This window comes from Sitophilus oryzae, unplaced genomic scaffold (assembly GCF_002938485.1).
Source record: "Sitophilus oryzae breed Bouriz unplaced genomic scaffold, Soryzae_2.0 scaffold_376_pilon_pilon, whole genome shotgun sequence".
Taxonomy (NCBI): Eukaryota; Metazoa; Arthropoda; class Insecta; order Coleoptera; family Curculionidae; genus Sitophilus; species Sitophilus oryzae.
In genome coordinates this window covers 514,605-536,902 of record NW_022146947.1, presented here as the reverse complement: position 1 = coordinate 536,902, position 22,298 = coordinate 514,605, and the positions used below count along the sequence as shown (strand labels likewise).

Sequence of the window (22,298 nt, the reverse complement as noted above, 5' to 3'; positions counted from 1 at the left end):
TTTCTGCCTGGGTAGAACCGCGCCACAACTGTTTCCAATTTTCCGGTTTACTGTCACCCCCCTGGGGTAAGGTAGTGTATATGTATATGTTGTAAAAATTCCTGGAAGGAAAAAAAATAATATTTAAAAGTTCCTGGAAGGAATAACAGGAATACTGCATCAGCAGGCCCCTACCCTCAGTCTTAAACCGCAAGAGGGGCATGTCCGCAATTTTCTTAGGTAATTTATTATAGAATTTAACTGCCAGGTACCCAGGTCCATCTTGGCACCTAATTAATCGGTGGTCTACGCACGAGCCTATCCCTACCCCTTGTCTCATGGTAATGGACTTCTCCATGGACCCTATAAAGGTCTCGGTTCTTTTTTACATAAAGGAGATTTTCCATTAAATATACCGACGGGACAGTCAACACAACCACAGCCCTGAATGCCTCTCCACAGTCGGCCCGATAGCCAAGCCCAGCCAAGACTCGCACAGCCGCCCTTTGCAAGCTGAAGATCCTCTTTAGTTGGGCTGTATGTCCCCAGGCGAGAATAGCATAGGATAAGATCGAGTCGAACAAAGCAAAGTATGCAGTCCTCAGTACAGGCCCGGAAACACTTCCTGAAAGGCGACGCAGAGCAAACAATCCCCTTCTAAGCCTAGACGCAACCCCATCAACATGCTCATGCCACCGAAGCAGAGGATCAATCTGCACTCCCAGGAACCTAATACTCTGGACATCTGCGTTTGCTGTTTCTAAGTCCCTAAGAGAGAAAACCATCCTATTCGTTTTGTCAGGATTCAGAAGCAACCTATTGGCGCAAAACCATGACTCAACATGGCCCCGCACTACCTCACTCCCCTTCATGGCACCCTCCAATGAGTCAAATGAGAAGGCCACTGTTGTGTCATCAGCGAAAAGTGTAATTTTAGATGTTGAGTCTATATATGGCAAGTCGTTGATATATATAAAAAAAATCGTAAAAAATACCCTAATATTTTGTATTGCTTCCCTTGGCTGCTATAACTGCCTGTATACGTCCGTTCATACTGTCATTGAGGCTGTATATACCATATTGCTTTATGCTTTCCCATTCTTCTTTAATACCCAAGCGAAATTTAGTTAATGAAGCTGGTACCGCTTCGCGACCTCTAACTTTCCTCCCGAGCATTTCCCAAACGTCGAACATGATGGGCAATTCATAATAGTATATAGTTCACAATAATCACCAAAGCTGCCTTGTCATATTGAAAAATAACTTATTTAGAAATTATAATTGAAAAAATTTCAAATTGTTGGTGGCAAGTTCATTTCGCTCTTAAAAATTAATTGTCATTCTCCCGACGTCTTTGATACCGTTTTTTTTTATCATACTGTATTTTAATAAAACTATGTACGATTAGAAATTAACCAAACCAAAATCAACGATTATTGATTTATTACAACACACAATACAGGTTTCGAGGCCGAATTACTAGAGCAGAGGCGTTGATTTTATCGACGTAGATATGTAGTAGGATTTCCCAAAGGCAAATGGAGACGAATTAACGAGATTTATGTTTGAAAGCGTCAATTTTCGCGTACAAACGTTAAATTCTGCGACTATTATTGTAACTAATCGTTCCAGTCTTAGACAAACATGAGGCATAAAGGAAATGGAGTGAATTCAGGGCTTTAGACTGAATATCTACCATCAAATTAGTGAAGCAATTACCTTAGTTATGTTTACAGCAGAAGATACCATCTCACAATAAATATTTGTTTTAGAAAATTGGTTGAGCACGTGCACAACCAACCGCCAAGATAAAAAAAAGGAAGAAATCATTGAATTGAGTGTATGATGTTTTTACGTTAGACTTTATACGATCAAATAATAAATAATAATACCGTTTTTGCGTGAGAACTAGAAGAAATGATCTTTGTGTTCTAAAATAGTAGATAATTTCTTCTTAGAGAAACCGTGCTTCTTCAGAACTCGCGATCTGCTACTGCAAAGTGCTTTTTTTTAGAAGAATAAAACATATCATCATCATCATCATCATTTTTAGCTTATTTAACCATTTCCAATTATGGTGTCGCCATCCTCACATATTCTCTTTGTAGTTGGGCTTATTGTTGTCCTTTGTTGGCTATGTGGGTTCAAGTTATTCCTGCTAATTTCCTAATATCATGGTCCCATCTCTTAATTCCTCGTGGGTACCATGCTGTAATTATTTTGGTCCATCTCTTGTCCGTTCTTCTTGCCAGGCATCCTGCTCATTGCCATTTGAGGGATTTGACTCTGCGGATGACATCTATTACCTGGGTCTTGCTCACTCTATTCTTTTACGGTCTCTCTTGATTATTCCCAGCATATTTCGTTCTATTGAGCGTTGTGCGACTTGCAGTTTCCTTATGATATTCCTTTTAAGTGTCCAAGTTTCGCATGCTTAGGTCATGACGGTAGTACACATTGGTCGAATGTTTTCTTCTTTAGATAGAGTGGCATTCTAAATTTAAATATGATTGACTTTCTTCCATAAGTTCTCCATGCTAACTTAATTATTCTGTTTATTTCTGGTAGTAGAGATCCCGAGCTGTGTATTAGTTATCCCAAATATACTACTATTTCTAGTGTTGTCTTATTTATTAAATGTGTCTTTTCTTTCCACTAGTTCGTTGTACCGGGTGTCCCACTAAGAATAGCTCTTGGCTGTATCTCGGAAAGTATTGGCCGTAGAACCTGAAGAAAAAAATATTTATAACTAAAGAGGCCATGAGAAATTACTGGAAAGTATTTTCAAATTTGTAGAGTGGCCGCTAGAGGGCGCAACTGCTACGGCAAATAAGAAAATGCAATTTTTACAAAATTCTGCCTAGATAAGGGCTACTATGAATAACAGCTTCAGAAAATTTCAGACTTTTTTTTGTCAGAACCATTTTTCTCTATCTGCTAAAATACAGTAGTGGGGGAAGGTTAGATCTGTTTTTATTTAAATGTTAATAACTCCGGACTGGATCACCGGAATCTATGTATATGTAATTTCAGCTGATTGTAAAGAGAAAAAAAAGTTTAAGAAGTCAGTGAAAACCGCATCTTGATATATTTTTTCAATCCGTAGATATTAGCAAAAATATAATAAATACGCAAAAATTTGCCCTTAACTATCTTATTTTTATAACACGGTATCAGTACCCCGCTAGATTATGCCCATTTTAACAAAAAAATAAGACAGAAACAGTTAGCTTATTTTAATATCAACGAAATACCAGAATACCACAATACCAGATCTATTAATATTTAATAATTAAGATATTAATAACAGTGAACAAGAAACGATGATTCGGTGAAGTCATGGTAGGCTTTGGAAAAAAGTTGCTTTTGACGTAATAGTATAAACGTCAAATTGTTATTAGATCAACATTTTGATAGTCTTAACCAGCGTTTTTTATGTTTTAATTGCTTTTTCAAAATGCCTTTATTATTTGAAGTAGTTGAAGTTGTTAGTACTTTGAAAAAGCAATCAAAAGATAAACGACTATCAAAATGTTGATCTAATAACAATTTGACGTTATATATTACGTCAAAAGCTGGCTTTCAAAAGCTACCATGACTTCACTGAAATCGTTTCTTTTGTTCACTGTTATTAATATCTTAATTTTAGATATTAATACATCTGGTATTATGGTATTCTGGGTGACTCGTTGATTTTAAAATAAACTAACTGTTTTATTTTTTGTTAGAATGGAACACTAATCAGAGATATATGATACTGTATTGTAAAAATAAGGTAATTAAGGGCTTATTTTTTGGTATTTATTATAATTTTGCTAATATATTCGGTTTGAAAGAAGATATCAATATGCGGTTTTCACTGACTTTTTAAGCTTTTACTGCTCTTTACTATCAGCTAAAATTACATATACTATTGTATTTAATTTTTTCAAAAAAACGCGCTATGTTTGTTAAATTGTAAGAAAGCACCCCCTAGTGTCTACGTTCAAAACCTTATTATTATTATTTTTATGGTATAATATAAGCAAGAAACGCTCTCTTAAACGAGCCCTCGCTTGTTGGATTCTGATCATCCAGTCTGGAGTTATTAACATTTATATAAAGATAGATCTAACCTTCCCCCACCACTTTATTTTAGCAAATAGGGGAAAATGGTTTTAACGAAAAAAATCCAAAATTTACTGAAGATTATGAAGCTATTATTTATACTACTCATTATCTAGGCAAAATTCTGTAAAAATTCTACTTTCTTATTTTCCATAGCAGTTGCGCCCTCTAGCGGCCGTTTTACAAACTTGAAAATAATTTCCAGCAATTTCTCATGGCCCCTTTAGTCATAAATATTTTTTTCCGTAGGCTCTACGGCTAATACTTTCCGAGATACAGCCGAGAGCTATTCTTAGTGGGACCCCCTGTACATTACTTTAGTTTTTGCTACATCCATTTTAAGACTTTATTTAGTTCATAAATTTGTGCTTGTTGTTTCTCAGGACCATTGGCAATCAGGATTATGTCATCAGCGAATCTTAGATGGTTAAGATATTCTCCATCTTTTTGTACATTTGTGATTTTGTATATTTATGAAAGTATGTACCAGTTATTTTATGAATTAATATTAAATATAATCTTTCTTTTACAGAGGAGGCTCTAACATGTAATGTTTGTGATCGGACATTTTCCTGTCCAAAGCAGTTGTCAGCACACAAGCAGAAAAAAAGGCATTTTGGGTAAGTATCATGTTTTATAATTTACTAAATATTTATATTTAAAAAAAAATCCTCATGTTAATTAAAAAACGCTTTACACCCCAACACAATTAAAAATATAAATTATATGTTATATTATAAGCAGGTCCTTTGTATATATTCCTACACTTACACATATTTATTTTTAATTTGCGACCTTGTTTCGTAATATATATTAAAATTTAATATAATAGAAAAAAAAAACTGCGTCGTCTGGCTAATTTTTTTGAAAAACCTTTTTGGGCCAGGTGATAAAACTGTATTAAATATAACGTTCCCTAGAGGGTATTTTGTTCCAGAAGGTTCTAGATAAAGGGATCCGCATGATAAGAATTAATGACCTTTATGGTTTTAGGACTATTTGGGCCTCAATTCAATTGGCATATTTATTATTTCTTCTATATTACTCGTCCTTATATCCAACCCTACTATATAAAATTGAGATAAGTTTTTTATAGAGGCTTGTCTGCAAGACTATTACGTTTCTTGCCTTTTTGTGTTTTTATGTATATTTTATTACTTACTTTGCCTCTAAATGGAGAAGGAATCAGAATCTAAAAATGAAATAAAACATGGCGTGTGGTATTAAAAAATACATGTTACATTACTTATTGAAGTTCCCTGTATATTCACAAATAATATTTATAGTTGTGTACAAAACTTAAAACATTTCTATTTCACATTTTTTCGTAATTCTCCAAAAAACGAGGTAATAGACTTTACTCTATCGTTGGCTTACCCTGTATAGTACATAACATTGCAATTTAAACTTCTCTTAAGTGAAATGTATCTTTTTGGAGAAAAGAAAAATAACGAGCAATATCGGATGTATAACTACCATTGGGAATTCTGCTACATATATTCATATTTGTCAATAATACTTGAATACATTGAATGCCTGGAGTGTAGTTCTTCAAGAATGTAATAAGAAACCACATTACATTATATTAAATAAGAAAAATGATTTGCCAGTATCCAAGTTTTGAATCACTATCATTACTCTATTATTGAAATTTAAGGAAAATCACATTTCCGCAAAACAGTAAAAAGGCGTGTCTCATATTTGGATAAATTATGATGATATACAGGGTCCTGTAACAATCTAGCTCCTAGAATAAAAACTTGAGAATCTTGTGCAAGCCTAAAGTATGTACGAGGATGTATTTCAGGAAAATATTTTAATATCTATAGGGTGGTCAAAAAAGTGAGAGTGTATCGTGATGATTTTTTTTGAAATGGAACACTCTGTATATTATCGCATTTTTGGCTTTCTTTCAGATCACTTTATATTAGTTTGATAATTTCATAGATATTAATAAATAAATAAAAAATATCTAATTTTCAACTTTCTTTAAAAAAATTATTACAAATACAAGAACTGTCCTGAAATAAAAACTGTATTAGGTAGTTACTTTAGATGGTCTATACTTGCTTTGCTATGAATATTGTAATTTTAAATCATACAGGGTGTTTAAGATTCTACGCTAAATTTTATAAAATATAAAATATTTTTTTTAAATGGAATTCCCTGTATATTATTCCTTTATTAGATGGAGAGTTAAAAAATGAACATTTTTTGTATTTAAAGTATTTTAAAAATTTTAATGGCTTTGTAGATACACGTAGTATTATTTCATATGGCTCTTTCAACGGTAAAATACAAGAGAAAAATCATTAGGTGGCTTTAATAAAAATTTACTGTGGAAAATGCAATAGGAAATATGAAATATATAACCGCGCATATCTGCCAAACAGTTAAAAAATTTCGAAATACCCTAAATACAAAAAATGTTCATTTTTTAATTCTCCCTCTATTGAAAAGATAATATACAGAGTATTTTATTTAAAAAAAACGGAGAAAAAGTATTTTAAATTTTAGAAAGTTTGGCTTAGAATTTTGAACATCCTGTATGATTTACGATTACCATAATATACTTACCATATTATACTTACCAAATAATATACTTTTGATTTTACGACAGTTCTTGTATTTTTAGTAATTTTTAAGAAATGCTGAAAAATATATATTTTTTTTATTTATTAATATTTTTGAAACTATCGAAATATATTTACTCGTATCTCAGTAAGGTGATCTGAAAGAAAACCAAAAATACGATAATATACAGGGTGTTCCATTTAAAAAAAATTATCCCGATCCACTCACACTTTTTTGAGCAATCATATAGAAGTTAAAATATTTTCCTGAACACATCCCAGTTCATACTTTAGGTTTTTATTTAAACAAAATTCCCAAGTTTTTTATTCTGAGAGCTACATATGCCCGACGCACTATTGCCGGTCCCTGTATTTATTTCTATTTAATAAGTTTTGAATTTTAGTTTATCATTGATTTGTAAATGAATTATAAATCAATATAACATTAGATTTCTTCAAAAAAAATGAAAATCCGTGCTTTTAAAAATGTCCTTTATTCTTTTTTAGCGTAATGAAAAATTAATAATACAAGAGAAAGGTTTAATAAAATTTCGTTTAAATTTCTCGTTTAAAAGAAAAAGAAAAGAAGCGTTATCAAGACGTCCTAACTTCTAATTCCGACTGACTAGGTACTATTATCGTTGCACTCGACTTCTTACCAACATCGTCTTATAAATTAAACTCCAATAAAACTCCGGAGGGAACTTCTCCACGGGCAATTTTTGATTTAACGAAGTTGGGAATTTTCAAAAATTTACCGAAGGAAGAGAACGAGACAGAAACTTTTTATTCCGCGACTTTTTCTTAGCTAAGTTAAAATTTCCAACGTAGTCTCGACGATAATTAAAAATATATGAGCTTGGGATGGGTAAAAACCCAGACAAATAATATAAATATATTATATTAGAACGTCACGTCATATATTGTCGAACTCTCTCAATCACTTGACAGCCAGATGAAAGAGATTGTTGACGTCATTACAGCATTTCGTAAATTACTGCATATTCTTTTTAGTAATTGTCATTGTCATTTGATTTGGGGTTATAATTTTATTGACGGACCTCGATCAATGTCAAAATTAAAAATCGATTGTTGCTGTCAAGCAAAATTCAAATTTTTTTATTGCAAAAATGCCTCAAAGATTTAATCAAAATGAACAAGAGCTCATTGCTAAGCTTATAACTTATTTTTCTCGAGAAAGAGACACTCTGGTAGAATACTGTGGATATGAAGTAAGTACAATGCAAAGGTGTAATATTCCTATGTAAAATACAAATTCATAGTGCTTTTATATAATATAGCGAGTTGCTGATGCTTTAGAAATAGAAATTTCGACAGTCCAAAGGGTTGGAGCGAAAGGAATCGTAATTGATGAAGAATGCCGAAAAAAAAACGAAACTCGCTCAATCAATAATACCGGGTGCATCTCAAAAGTGACTCACCCCTACAACTTTTTATTTTTTTAGATAAAAAACGAGATTTGGTATGTTAGTAAGTGACATAAATTAGGACTGATTGACGTATTCAATTGTTTTTGGTCACTTCCTGTTTCACCGGAAATGACTACAACTTTTCATTTTTAAATGGCACCCTCGGTATTTTTTTACTTTATTCGATAGAAAATGACATTCTTAATAGAATGACATATCACATGTCAACTTTTGACATTCTCGCTTAATAAAAAGTCGTATTTTAAAATTTAATCTAGAGTACCATGGCTATGTTAAAAACACTAATTCTTAATCAAGGAGCCTTGGAAAAATAGATTTGATCGTCTAATGTTTTTAGTGTCTTGTCCTGGCCAGTTAGAAAATGTCCAAAGCGTATTTTTTATCATTTCTCAATTTTTTTAAATGGAACGAGGGTGGCTCATTAGCATATTTGAAAAAAGCATTTTTTACGAATAATTTGATACCACACACTTGGTATGTCGAGTCAAATTTTCGTTACGAACCGCAAGTTATAATTTCAAATAAACTATATGCGAAAATGTCAAAAGTTGACATATGATATGTCATTCTATTCAGAATGTCATTTTCTTTCGAATAAAGTCAAAAAATAACGAGGGTGCCATTTAAAAATCAAAAGTTTTAGTCATTTCCGGTGAAACAGGAAGTGACCGAAAATAATTGAATACCTCAATCATTCCTAATTTATGTCATATACTAACATACCAAATCTCGTTTTTTAATTAAAAAAATAAAAAAGTTATAGGGGTGAGCCACTTTTGAGACGCACCCGGTATAGGAACGTACTTAAAATTTTCTAAACAATATGAACTGATCTCAGACACATCCTAAAACTCATATTTGACAAATAATGATGACGTAACGTTGAACGATGGCTGAACAGTCTTTATATGTTTATTTTCTGTCAGTGATGATATGTATTGATAATTTCTATTTCAAATATCTTAGGGATAAAGAACGGTTACCTAGTTGCAGCGATTTTTACCAAGAAAACGTAACGTTTTTTACGTAAAAACAGGCGGAAATGTATAATTTTTTACTCAGTATTTATAGTTGTATACAGGTAGGGGCGAGAAGTTATTACCACAGATTATAAAGTCAAAAGCATTGTTTTTCGTGGTTCCAATTTTCGGAGTCGCGCACTAGTTAGGTTACTAGTCTGCACATATAGCACGCCAACTTATGGTCTCTAAAATTGTGCACAGCGCCTGACCGGTACAGTTATTACGCTGTTAAAACGCGAGTTTATTTTTGCGCACAATAAATTTTACTCGTTTGCTCATCGTCATAAAAGACAATTTTTGTACCACGAATTAGGAACAAGATTTTTATCTGTATACATATAGTATACCTAATAATAACCTACCTACCTAATAAATATAGTATACCTAATCTGTGTTATTTCTCTTCAAACCAGTTAAAAAAATGTAGGTGACGCCCCTTAGAAGTAGGAGTCATATTGTCATCGAAATCAAATTTCTCCTGTTAAAAAACATCCAGACACCGATTTTCATCGAAATATCGAAGTTAGTTCAGAAATTTATTATTTATTTGGAAAAATCGAAATAAAAATGAAACTTCTACACCTTTTTTACTTAATTTTATCGGTAGAATATGCTGCCAAAGTTTCCCGAATACAATTTGGACCACCCTGTATAATTCTTATAGTCATTTTATTAAATTTAAAGATTTTTTGACACACCTGATTTTACATTATTAAATTTAATTTAAGTGTTCTAACGTAATAATTCCTTTTTATGGCAATTTTTAATTTTAAAATTAAGGTTATTGTTATTTCTGTAAATTATCTATTTAACACTTGCGCTATTTGGAACGACGTGTGTTAACATAAATCTCTTGTTTATTTATTAAAGTTTAATTTGTTGAACTTTGCTTAAATAAACGTTACAGATAATTTTAGTTTGTGGACTTAGGGCTTGTTAATCCATAAATTTAACTTTCATTTAGTTGCTGTTTGTTTTTGGTAACTATAATCTATCTTGGGCAAAAGGATATTGCTTTTTAAGGACCAAGAAAAATATATATTATCCTTAGATCTTATAAATATTATCATAATTTATTAAGACATGAAATACACATTCTTGTACTACTATTTCTTTTTTAGTTTTAAAAATCATGAAGTAAAAGGACTTTTTTTCCATAGCAACTGTTAAAATTGCCTTATATCTATCAAATATAGTAGATAAAATAGTACTTTAACCTCAAGGGTAGATTAAATGATACTTTAACAGCGAGGATAGGTTAAAAACTTTATTTCTTCTCGTACGTTTTTTAATTGCTTCCATTTTTGAAAAATGTTGTATTTCTTTTCATAAGTTATTCGGGATTTAAATGGAAGTAGTTTGGATATGGCATTTGTCGCCTCAGCCTGAATATCTGTTGGTAATTTATTTATTTCGTTTTGAGCCATTTCTGGCTCCAATTCAATCAGCAATCGACACGAAAGAGAATTAAAAAATTTTGAATTCAAAACTGACAACTAAAAAGACAGCTTTATTTATTTGTCAAATTACATAGAAACCAACGCCAACCCAGCACAATATTTTTTCTACTCGTAAAAAATTCCTTGAAACAATAATTTCTGAATATTTTTTAAAACGTAGGTAACTCGCTATGGAAAAAAATATTGTTTTATACACGACGATAAAATTGCATTATTGTCTCCCGAAATTAATCTTTTTGGTCGACGATAAAATACAATTTTATCGTCTTGTATAAAAAATAACTATTGAATAACAAATCAGTTTTAAAAAATTTAATCCACTTTTATCTTTAAAATTAAAACTATACCAAACTTCAAAAGGTAAAACTTTATTTTACTATCCTTTGGGACTTTAAAATTAAGAATTCATTTTCGTGCGCTTGGTAACTCTGAAACACGCATTTAAATTAACGCTTGAGGCTCTTAGATATTCTCTTCAAAACTAAAACATAAAATTTTAGCACGAGAGCAAGTTAGAAAATAAATTATTTACTATGTTTCTAACGTCGCGTTTTAATATTAACGCTATACGTTAAATAATATTTAAAATATTCTCACATAATTCTTAAAAATAAAGTAGAGTGCTCTAGATAAAAAAATACATCTTTATTTACTTTTTTAAAAAAGCATACTTAGCCTTACAAGGGAAGCCTTTTTAGAAACACAAAGCTTTATTGAGAAAAAATATGAATATATTTTCCTTTTCTTTTCCATTTTGTACATTACAAAAAAACGTTAAAATATTGTTTTTAAAATATATTTAAAAAATACAGCTCATTGTATAATTTTTTTTCTCAGAAAATTTATAGCGACATGTAAATTTGTTGTCACTTCAACCCTCGGGTAGGCGCGTACTTTAGAATCACACGACCGGGCGCGTAGCGGTATTCCGTACGTCATTTATATTTTTTGATAAACTTGAGATGGGACCATGATATTAGGAAATTAGCAAGGATAACTTGGGCTCGCTGAGCCAACAATAGGCAACTATGGGCCCAACTACAAAGAGAGTACCCAAGTAGCATTTTCACGACTTGCGACCATATGTTTACTAAACACAACGTTGGATTAGTTACAAAAAATAGTTAGCTCCCTACCTTGGGTATTAAAATAAATTTAAACGTTTTTATAACGTTGTGCCGACGTTGGACTAGTACTACAGCAAAGTAGAAGCTTCTGCGACGTCGAATAAACGTTGTCTTGTAACCTTTTGCTTAAGTGATCTTTAGGTGATTTGGACAACGTAGTTACAACGTTGGATAATATAGAGTTTTCCGACGTCAGTTTCAGGACCTATTCCAACGTTATGCAAACGTCGTCTGTTTTACTAATTCCAACGTTGTTTAGATTTCCTTATTCTTACGTTGGTAGGACGTAGAGTCACTACCTTTTTGCAACTGTATTGAACCATAACCTTAAATCTTAAATTTTCAATTCATTGTTCTGTTCAGTCAGACAGTTCAGTGCTGTTTTTGTTTTTATAAAAAAAAAACTTAATTAAAATGGGACATAAGAAAGGTACATATAAAACTAAATTTAAATATACATCGACATATATTACCGACACTTCCTCGTTTATTTAGATTATAGAGGGCGGCACAAGCTAGACTCTAGAATGACTAAATTAGGCAATCTTGCGACTAGTATACTACCTGTTAAGGCCGAACTGCGACTTTATTAGTCCAGTATGCGACTACTCGAACTACTCCATCTTAATCTCCAAAACAACAAAGTTAAAGCCGCCATGTTGTTAAATAAGAAAATGTTTCGTTCTTAAAATAGCAATTCCTGCTTTTTGAATACATTAACTTGAAATATTTGACCCTAAAAAATACGCGGAAACAATTTTTTCGAATGCGAATAAATTATTCTCATTTTACTAAAAAAAAAATTCAAGAAAATTTTTAAAACTTCTTTAATTTCAAGGCCCATTAGTATTTTTTAAAGTAGAAACAATACATTTATCAATAAAGTTGTTTGCGTTTAACTTTTTACCTTGGGTAACGAGTTACAGAGTCGGTTAAAGTGTTTCAATAATTATGATCTTCAAACATCCTCCACACTTAAATACTTTTGTTTTGTTTTCCTTCACTGCCATCTGACATATGTCTCTAACTAAATTATAAATATAATATTTTTACTATAATTATCCCAATTTAGGATAAAACGCGACTTAGACGCCATATTAGTTTTGTATTTCTGTGAATTAGGATTTTAAACAACGTTGCAGTTTGTACTAAATTAGGCTTCTAGCCAACGTCGGTATCCAACGTCGTTTCGACCCAAAAATTATTCTCCAAACTAGTGCAGACTAGGGTTGGCACGAGGTTGTGCCGACGTTGCGCCCCGACGTTTGGTCGCGTGACACAACGTTGTCCCGACGTCCAAATGCTGCTTGGGTATCTAAATATGTGAGGGAGGCTACTCCATAATTATAAATGGTTTAAGAAGGTGATTTTGGAATTTGACTTTCGAAAAATCCGTTTGCCAAAAATTAGCTTTTTACGTCAAGCAGTTTAAGCAGAATCGTGGTTAATCAATTACCCAACTTTTTGGAACACCCTGTATGATTTTTTAAAAAATTTCAAAATATGGAAAAAATCAAAATAAATTATGCGTGTCCAAGCGTTTTCCCGAAAGACTAACCGTTTTTTAAATAACAAATATCGTAATATTTGAGGGGCGTTTTCACCCTCTTGGAATTTGAGATTCGAGAAACCCCTCCTTATTGAAACTCTACACCTCACAGTCAATCCGTTTACCAAAAATCAGCTTTAAACGTCAGGCAGTTTAAGCAGAATCGTGATTACTCAATGGTCATATTTTATGAAACACCCTGTATACATTTTTAAAAAATCTTAAAATATGTAAAACAACAAAATAAAATATACGTGTTTAAGAGTTTTTCCGAAAAACTCACCGGATTTTAAATAAAAAATATTCTAATATTTGAGGGTTCGTTTCATCCCCTTAGAATTCGAGTTTCGAAAAATTCCTTCTTAACGAACCTGTACACCCTAAAGTCAATCCGTTTTCTAAAAATCAGCTTTTTACGTCAAGCGCTTTCAGCAGGATCGTGATTAATCAATGACCAGATTTTTCGAGGCACCCTGTATAGATTTTTAAAAAAATGTTAAAATATGTAAAAAAGCAAAATAAAATATACGTGTTTAAGAGTTTTTCCGAAAAACTCACCGGTTTTTAAATAAAAAAATATTTTAATATTTGAGGGTTAGTTTCACCCCCTTAGAATTCGGTTTTCAAAAAATCCCTTCTTATCGAACCTCTACACCTTAAAGTCAATCTGTTTTCCAAAAATCAGCTTTTTACGTCAAGCGCTTTAAGCAGGATCGTGATTAATCAATGACCAGATTTTTCGAAACACCCTGTATACATTTTTAAAAAATCTTAAAATATGTAAAAAAACAAAATAAAATATACGTGTTTAAGCGTTTTTTTCGAAAACTTGGCCGTTTTTTAAATAAAAATATTGTAATATTTGAGGGTGGTCTCACCCTCTTGAACTGGAATTTCGAAAATCCCTCTCTTATCGAACCTCTACACCCTAGAATCAACCTGTATACCAAATTGAACTTTACTTTGATTGGTTTGAGCAGGATCGTGATTACTCAATGGTCATATTTTATGAAACACCCTGTATAAATTTTTAAAAAACCTTAAATTATGTAAAACAACAAAATAAAATATACGTGTTTAAGAGTTTTTCCGAAAAACTCACCGGATTTTAAATAAAAAATAATCTAATATTTGAGGGTTGGATTCACCCCCTTAGAATTCGAGTTTCGAAAAATTCCTTCTTAACGAACCTGTACACCCTAAAGTCAATTTGTTTTCTAAAAATCAGCTTTCTACATCAAGCGCTTTAAGCAGGATCGTGATTAATCAATGACCAGATTTTTCGAGACACCCTGTATATATTTAAAAAAAAAAATCTTAAAATATGTAAAAAAGCAAAATAAAATATACGTGTTTAAACGTTTTTTCGGAAACTTGGCCGTTTTTAAATAAAAATATTGTAATATTTGAGGGTGGTTTCACCCCCTTGGAACTGGAATTTCGAAAAAATCCCTTCTTATCGAAACCTCTACAATCCTAAAATCAACCTGTATGACCAAAATTCAAGAACTGTAAACTAATAGGATTGCTCATCCTCATAAGACGTAATGTATGTAGTCCTTGTCATGATAGTGTGTATTATTAGTTGCCTATGGTAAACTTATAAAAATAACAACTGAGAAATTTTGAATTAATTATTTTGTCAATTTTAAATGTGGAAAGGGTGTTTTTAAAGTTTTTAGAGCTATAGAGTGTATAAATACGTTCATTTTGTGTTGTGGATTGTGACAAAGTGCTTACTAAGTGCCTACGATATTGTTTATTAATTATTTTAAAGCAAAATATGGAAGTACTCTAAAAAGAATGCCTGCAAAAGGTAAAGCTGGGAACTGCTGTTCTTAAAAATGCATTATCCGAGTATTTAATACGATTTATACAGTTAATTTTCTATACTGCATACATATAAGGTGTTTAAATAAATAAACTAAATAATGAACGTTTTGCATCCGGCAACCAATAATGCACGTGTGTGTATTATTGGTTGCCGGATAAGGACTAATAACCATGACAAGGACTACAATGACGTCACATAGCGAGTAGTTTTCGCATGCACCTGGCGGACACTTTTGGCTGAATGAGCAGTCCTATTAGGTTAACTGTCCTTGACCAAAATTGAACTTCTTACGTTGAGTAGTTTGAGCAGGATCGTGATTAATCAGTGAGTCAGCCACTTAAGGATTTTATATATTAGTATAGATTATTGTAATTATTTTTTATTTGCTTAGTATCTAAAAAATATGTTCAAAGACATTTATTTACCCATTTACATTTAATACAGAGTAAATCTTTAGAAATTTATCAAAAGCTTCTAAAGGAAATTTCTCATATTTGCTGTTTATATATAAACAGATTTGAAAGGAAAATAAATTACCCCTAAACTTATTAGAGTTCTCCAAGAGTTCTCGGAAAGTCAAAGTCAGGGTAAGGACATTATGGCACCATTTTATTGGGAAATTTTGGGAACTTGCCGCATTATATTTACCAAACCTGACAAGTTGTTAAATGAGAACTTTATGTAAATTTACTTTAGGGCCTTATAAGAAAATTAAAAGAAAAACGTCTTTTCTAGAAAAATTTCTATAAACAAAATTCTGACAAATACTGAACTGTATATTTGGTATCAATCACAATTAAACTTTTAGTTACGTAATCGAGAGCGCGAGTTATAAATTCATTGTTGCCAACCATGGAGATATTCGGCGCCTGCCGGGTTGACTAACTGGAATTTAAATTTCGCGCTGGGGATTCAGCTGGTAGTGCTGTAAAAATGTCAAGTTGTAACATTTATTTATTTATTTTTTGGCATTGCCATTCATTTTAACACTTTAGTTTTGTATTACGAGTTTTTGGTTTAAATAAACAGTGTTTTGATACTTTAAGCTTAAAAATGTTTATTAGCAGACCTTGCAATCGAACATTGTTCCTTTTAGAACCCATTTAGTGCGAAGTGTACAAGATAGCTTAATAACCGTAAAAAAAATCATCGCAACTTTATTAGAATATTTTGAATGAACGGGAAAGCGGTAATATTGACCCTTTATGTCCATTAACTGCTGATAAGGAGGTGAGTTTTGTTGATGTAAATAATAACTGTTTATAGATTTATAATTCATTTATTTTTATTTCCTAAAATATTTTGATTAAAAGAAGATATATAAAACTGGGCAACGCTGTGCCGGTCAAGCTTAAACACGTGACTAAAAGTTTATTTGGTACGAACTGTATAATTATTTGTCCTAGCTCGTAGAACTTAAGTTACATCATAAAAATACAGGGTCGTGATTCTTAACCTATACGCATAAAGTTGGGAACTTATTGCTGATGACAAATAATGACTAATAATGAAAAAAAAAGTTGGTAAAATATTTTTATTTACGGAGATAATAGTACTAGAGCTAGCAACATCGGAAAAACAAGTATTTTAAGACGTCTGGCTCTTTGATATATCTTTTACTATGCTCTCTAGAACAGCATGCGGCCCGTCTGGCTGCCAGTAAACGGTGCGTTCCCTACTGCGCATTGAAAGAAGATCCTATATTTTTATTAATCCTTTAAATTCTTGTATTGAATATAAATCGAACATGTCTCCATAGCGCAGTGCGTAGAGTTTCCGACCACGAACCGATGATTCAGAGTTCGAATCCGGGTCGGGGCAAAGGCTTTTTTTATTTTATTTTCGTTTATATTCTGATAGTAAAGTATTAAATATTTGTTTTTATTTAATTACCAGAATTATTTAATACTTTACTATCAGAATATAAACGAAAATAAATTAAAAAAGTCTTTGACCTGACCCGGATTCGAACTCTGAATCATCGGTTCGTGGTCGAAAACTCTACGTACTGCGACATGTTTGATTCATATTCAATACTAGAATTTATAGGACTAAATTAATAAAAAATATAGGATCTTCTTCCGATGCAAGTAGTGAATGCAACGGGTATTGACAGCCAGACGGGCCACATGCTGTTCCAGAGAGCATAGTAAAAGATATATCAAAGAGCCAGACGTCTTAAAATACTTTCTCGAAAACGTTGCTAGCTCTTAGACTATAACAAACTATTTGAAATAAAAAGAAAAAACGTAAATTCCATTAAATTAAATGTGCATTTACTGATAAAATTGATAAATTTTTGTGAAAAAAAAACTCAAATTATTTCAGAATCTAAAAATATTTTACTAACATTTTTTTTCATTATTTGTCATTATTTGTCATCAGCAATAATTTCCCAAGTTTATGCGTATATGTTAAGAATCACCCTGTAAACAATGTATAACTATAGAAGATAAAGAAATGTCTTTACTCGTACTTTTCATGTTACTATTCATTTCGTAACTTATACAATTTAAAAAATGTTCATCATATCTTGTTATATTATGACTAAAAGTTAGTAATTTACCATAATATAGTGTATTGAGAAAGGTTTTTTTAATTTTTTTGTTTGGTTAGTAAAATACACTATTTATCGAAAAAAATCCTATATGGGTATTACGCCACTGCAAGAAAATCTACAAAATAAAATAGTTATTTTTTGTAAACACTTCTGCGTTAATCCCAAACGGAAACTACTTGTCAGAAGGTAGGTTTACAAATATACAAATTTGCCTAACGAACAAAAAAATGCTTAACGTTTCGGAAAGTTTATCTCTTTCCGTCGTCGGAAGCAAAAAAATACAAAGAATAAAGAAAAAAAAACTATTTAAGATATTTAAATGCAACTATTCGAGAACACTTTTTTTTTTAAACAGATACGTCTACAAAAACCGTTGACGTTCTGTTAAAATGACATTATAATATCAAGATAAACTTCAAAAGTAACAATTACTACCTGATAACAATTACTTAATAAGGTAAAACCAAAAAGTCTCAAACTTTCTGTATGATTATTTTTAATTTGTTTTTTAATTTTTACGTATGTTATGTTCTTTAAAATCAAAGAAGCGATTGCCATACATTACTAACATCTACAGATGCATGAGCAATACGTTTATTTTTATTAGATTGTATTAAAAAAGCCTCTTTTATTTTTCTTTTAGAGGCTATCGCTTCTTTCTTTTTTCTTATATTATAATTTTGGCGTTGTTAAAATCTGTGTCCCGTGTCCCATGAATGCTGACAAATCTTAGGTTTGTGAAAATCTCCCTTTCTTAAATAATCTTTATGTTCTTTGATTCGAACATTTAGGGGTCTAGATGTATCACCAATATAAAATTGATCGCATTGACATTGTATTTTGTATATGTATTACATTTTCTGTTTGTTGTCCAGTATTTATTGGTTTAGTGTGTAATAAAATAAATCTAAGTGTATTTTGTGTTTTGAAAGATGTTTGTATGTTATATTGTTTTCCTATCCTTCTTATTTTTAATGATATTATCCACCGATTAGATTTGAATTATTAATGAATAACGATTTTAATTAATTTAATGTAGACATTCTCGGTGAAACTGTTTTATTATTAACTTGACTTGAGATTTATCTCAGGTTAGATTTTGTTTGATAAAGAGCAACCTCCTGTATGGAGCAGAAACATGGAGAATAACTGAGAAATACAAGAAGAGGATAGAGACCGTAGAAATGGATGCCATTCGAAGATTAATAGGAATTTCAAGACAACAACGAATAAGAAATAATGCCATAAAACAACAAATGGTCTGGAAGGTACGATAACACAGGATATAGAGAAAAAGCAGCTGATCTGGTACGGACATGTAGAGCGAATGAAGGATACTAGATGGCCCAAGAAAATAATCAATTGGCAACCAAAGGGCAGAAGAAAACAGGGAAGACCGAAACTGGAATAGCAAAAAAGCGTACACAAAGCGATGAGTGAAAGAAACCTGTCAACAGAGGATTGTACGAATAGACCACACCTGAAATTGGGTATCGGACAACGAACGTAGAAAAACGTTCTAAACCGACTAATATACAGGGTGGTCCGAACTGTATTCCGGAAACTTCGGCAACATATTCTGCACATAAAAATAAGTAAAAAAGTTCTTATAAATGTATGTCTTAAAATGCTTAGTTTCGGAGATACAGAGTGTAGAAGTCTCATTTTTATTTCGATTTTTTCCAAATGATTTCTGAAGTAACGTCAATATTTGAATGAAAATTGGTGCCTGGAAGTTTTTTGACATGAGAAATTTGATTTCGATGTCAATATGGCTCCTACTTATAGAGGGCGCCACCTATGTATTTTTTAACTGGTCTGAAGAGTAATAACTTTTCGTCCGTACCTGTATACAACTAGCTAGTTAAAAAATATACATTTACGATGTTTTTTACGTAAAAAAGGTCTCTTGGTAAAAATCGCTACGAGTAATGGTTCTCAAAGAAGCAACCTCAGAGAAACTCGTCTGAGAATGGCTGGTTGAACTGGGAGTCTTGGCAGAAAGGAACAGAATTAAATTATTTTTGGTACCGGGCTTCAGTGGCATCCAAGGTAACGAAAAAGCCTATAAATTAGTAAGGCAAGGATCATTGGAACCCTGTCTTGGTCTAGAGCCAGTAATGGAAATACCCAAGAGATATTTGGAATCGAAATTACCAATACTTGTCATCATTGACATAAATTAAACATGTTGACTAATTAGTTATTAGACTAAAATCATAAATTTGCAATGTTTTTGTGCCAAAAGTTCAACAGAAACTGTTTTATCATCATTTTTTCGAAGAAAAATTTATGATAAGTTAAAAAAAATAAAAAGTTCCCAAAATTCTCATTTCAGTCAAATAACAATCTACTCAACATGTTTATTCTTAGTCAATAATGACATGTATTGACTATTTCCATTGTAAATATCTTGAGAACGGTTGTTCGTAGTGATTTTTACCAAGAGACATTTTTTACGTAGAAAATCACGGAAATGAATATTTTTTCAGTCACTAGTTTTATACAGGTACGGACAAAAAGTTGTTACTCTTCATAACAGTTAAAACACATGTAGGTGGCGCCCCCTAGAAATTGGAGTCATTTTGATATTAAAAACAAATTTCTCATGTCATAAAACACCCAGACACCAATTTTCATTCAAATATTGACGTTACTTTAGAAATTATTTGGAAAAAATCGAAATAAAAATGAAACTTCTACACCCTGTATCTCCGAAACTAAGCATTTTAGGACATACATTTATATGAACTTTTTTACTTATTTTTATCAGTAAAATATGCTGCCGAAGTTTCCGGAATACAGTTCCGACCACCCTGTATACATATATAGTTTTTGTTTATCGACTTCGAAAGCATAAAACCTGAACATATTGAATCATAAAGCTCAACGAAAAACTCATTTATGTGAACGCGGCAGCTGCATTACCATCAGTTATAACTCTAAATACAATACAGTCGAATTGCATTAACTTGGACTTAATAGCGGTAGGGCTTGATTGACAAAATAACAAAGCGCAATCGGGTTTAAAGCAATAAAGCAACCGACAGCAAGTTTAGCAAAGCCGGCGCCCGTCACTCTGAAACCCTCCGAATTAATCTGTTTAAAAACAAGTTGGCGGTTGCTGATTTGAGCAATCTCGAATGCTGCACTAAGAGACAATAAAATACTAATATAGGTGGTATTTAAGCGTTTGAATGATGATGCAAAAATTGTAAAAATAGATAGAAAAAAATATAATTACACAAAATATTAGAAAACAGCAGGTTTAGACGTGACTGACTAAGTTAAGAAAAAACTCAAAATTTAAGCGAGGATGCATTCAATAATCACCACGCAGGCTAAAAAGTAGTTTTATTAGCCTGTGTGGTGATTATTGACTGCATCCTCACTGAAATTTTGAGTTTTTTTAAAATATTAGGTATACAGGGTGGTCAGAACTGTATTCCGGAAACTTCGGCAGCATATTCTGCTGATAAAAATAAGTAAAATAGTACGTATAAATGTATGTCCAAAAATGTTTAGTTTCGGAGATACAGTGTGTAGAAGTTTCATTTTTATTTCGATTTTTTCCAAATCATTTCTGAAGTAACGTCAATATTTGGATGAAAATTGGTGTCTTGATGTTTTTTTAACATAAGAAATTTGATTTTGACGTTAATATGACTCCTATTTGTAGAGGGCACCACCTACATGTGTTTTAACTGTTTTGAAGGGTAATAACTTTTCGTCCGTACCTGTATAAAACTACTGAGTAAAAAATATACATTTCCGTGACTTTTTACATAAAAAATGTCTCTTGGTAAAAATCGCTACTATATTTTTATATGTTTCAATTAAGATTTTTTTAAATTCACCCGATATTCACCCCGAGAAGGGATGAACAATATAAAAAAGTGTTTTTTTTATGAAATGTTTCAATAAAAGCTGTTCTTTCAAAGTAACTTATATTAAAAATTCAAGTTTTTACCGAAACTTCGTATTGAAGGCCTAGTTTCTTATACTACTACCTCTAATAACACGTTGGTTTCATTCACATAGTAGATTCTTAGCATTCTTGCCCGTTTACAAGGCTAACACTAATTTTATGTTAAATTCTTTCCAGGTGTTCAGCTTGTGACTCCTTGTTCACATCACTAATGGCCCTGGAACATCACAAGGAGGAGTTCGAACACTGGTCCGACGACGATGAACTCTGCACAGACGATTCGGAAGAGGATGACGACACTGTAATCAGTGAGGAATGTGAGAGGCTTCTATAATAACAACGGACCATAGATTTACTGTTGGCCTAGGTTCCTTTTATAGAGGAAAGAAAGAACATCATTATATTGGAAGTACCCAAGAACAGTTAACCTAATAGGACTGCTCATTCAGCCAAAGTGTCCGCCAGGTGCATGCGAAAACTACTCGCTTTGTGATGTCATTGTAGTCCTTGTCATGGTTATTAGTCCTTATCCGGCAACCAATAATACACACACGTGCATTATTGCTTGCCGAATGCAAAACGTTCATTATTTAGATTATTTATTTAAACACCTTATATGTATGCAGTATAGAAAATAAACTGTATAAATCGTATTAAATACTCGGATAATGCATTTTTAAGAACACCAGTTCCCAGCATCACCTTTTG

At 31.9% G+C, this 22,298-nt stretch overlaps 1 protein-coding gene across 1 annotated transcript; it reads left to right on the top strand.

Annotated features, from left to right (window-relative positions):
* Positions 1-849: 849 nt before the first annotated feature.
* LOC115885175 lies at positions 850-22,097 on the top strand. The gene is made up of 3 exons (XM_030903989.1): positions 850-934; positions 4,619-4,706; positions 21,768-22,097. The coding sequence occupies exons 1-3, from the start codon at positions 850-852 to the stop codon at positions 21,922-21,924; spliced, it is 330 nt and encodes a 109-aa protein (XP_030759849.1). The 3' UTR covers positions 21,925-22,097.
* The last annotated feature ends 201 nt before the right edge of the window (positions 22,098-22,298 follow it).

Excerpts from the sequence above, each read along its gene's own strand:
- LOC115885175 (XM_030903989.1), top strand. The coding sequence starts at position 850 with ATGGCACCCTCCAATGAGTCAAATGAGAAGGCCACTGTTGTGTCATCA. Across the intron at positions 935-4,618 it reads AGATGTTGAGTCTATATATG|AGGAGGCTCTAACATGTAAT; the intron begins GCAAGTCGTTGA and ends TTTCTTTTACAG. Across the intron at positions 4,707-21,767 it reads CAGAAAAAAAGGCATTTTGG|GTGTTCAGCTTGTGACTCCT; the intron begins GTAAGTATCATG and ends AATTCTTTCCAG.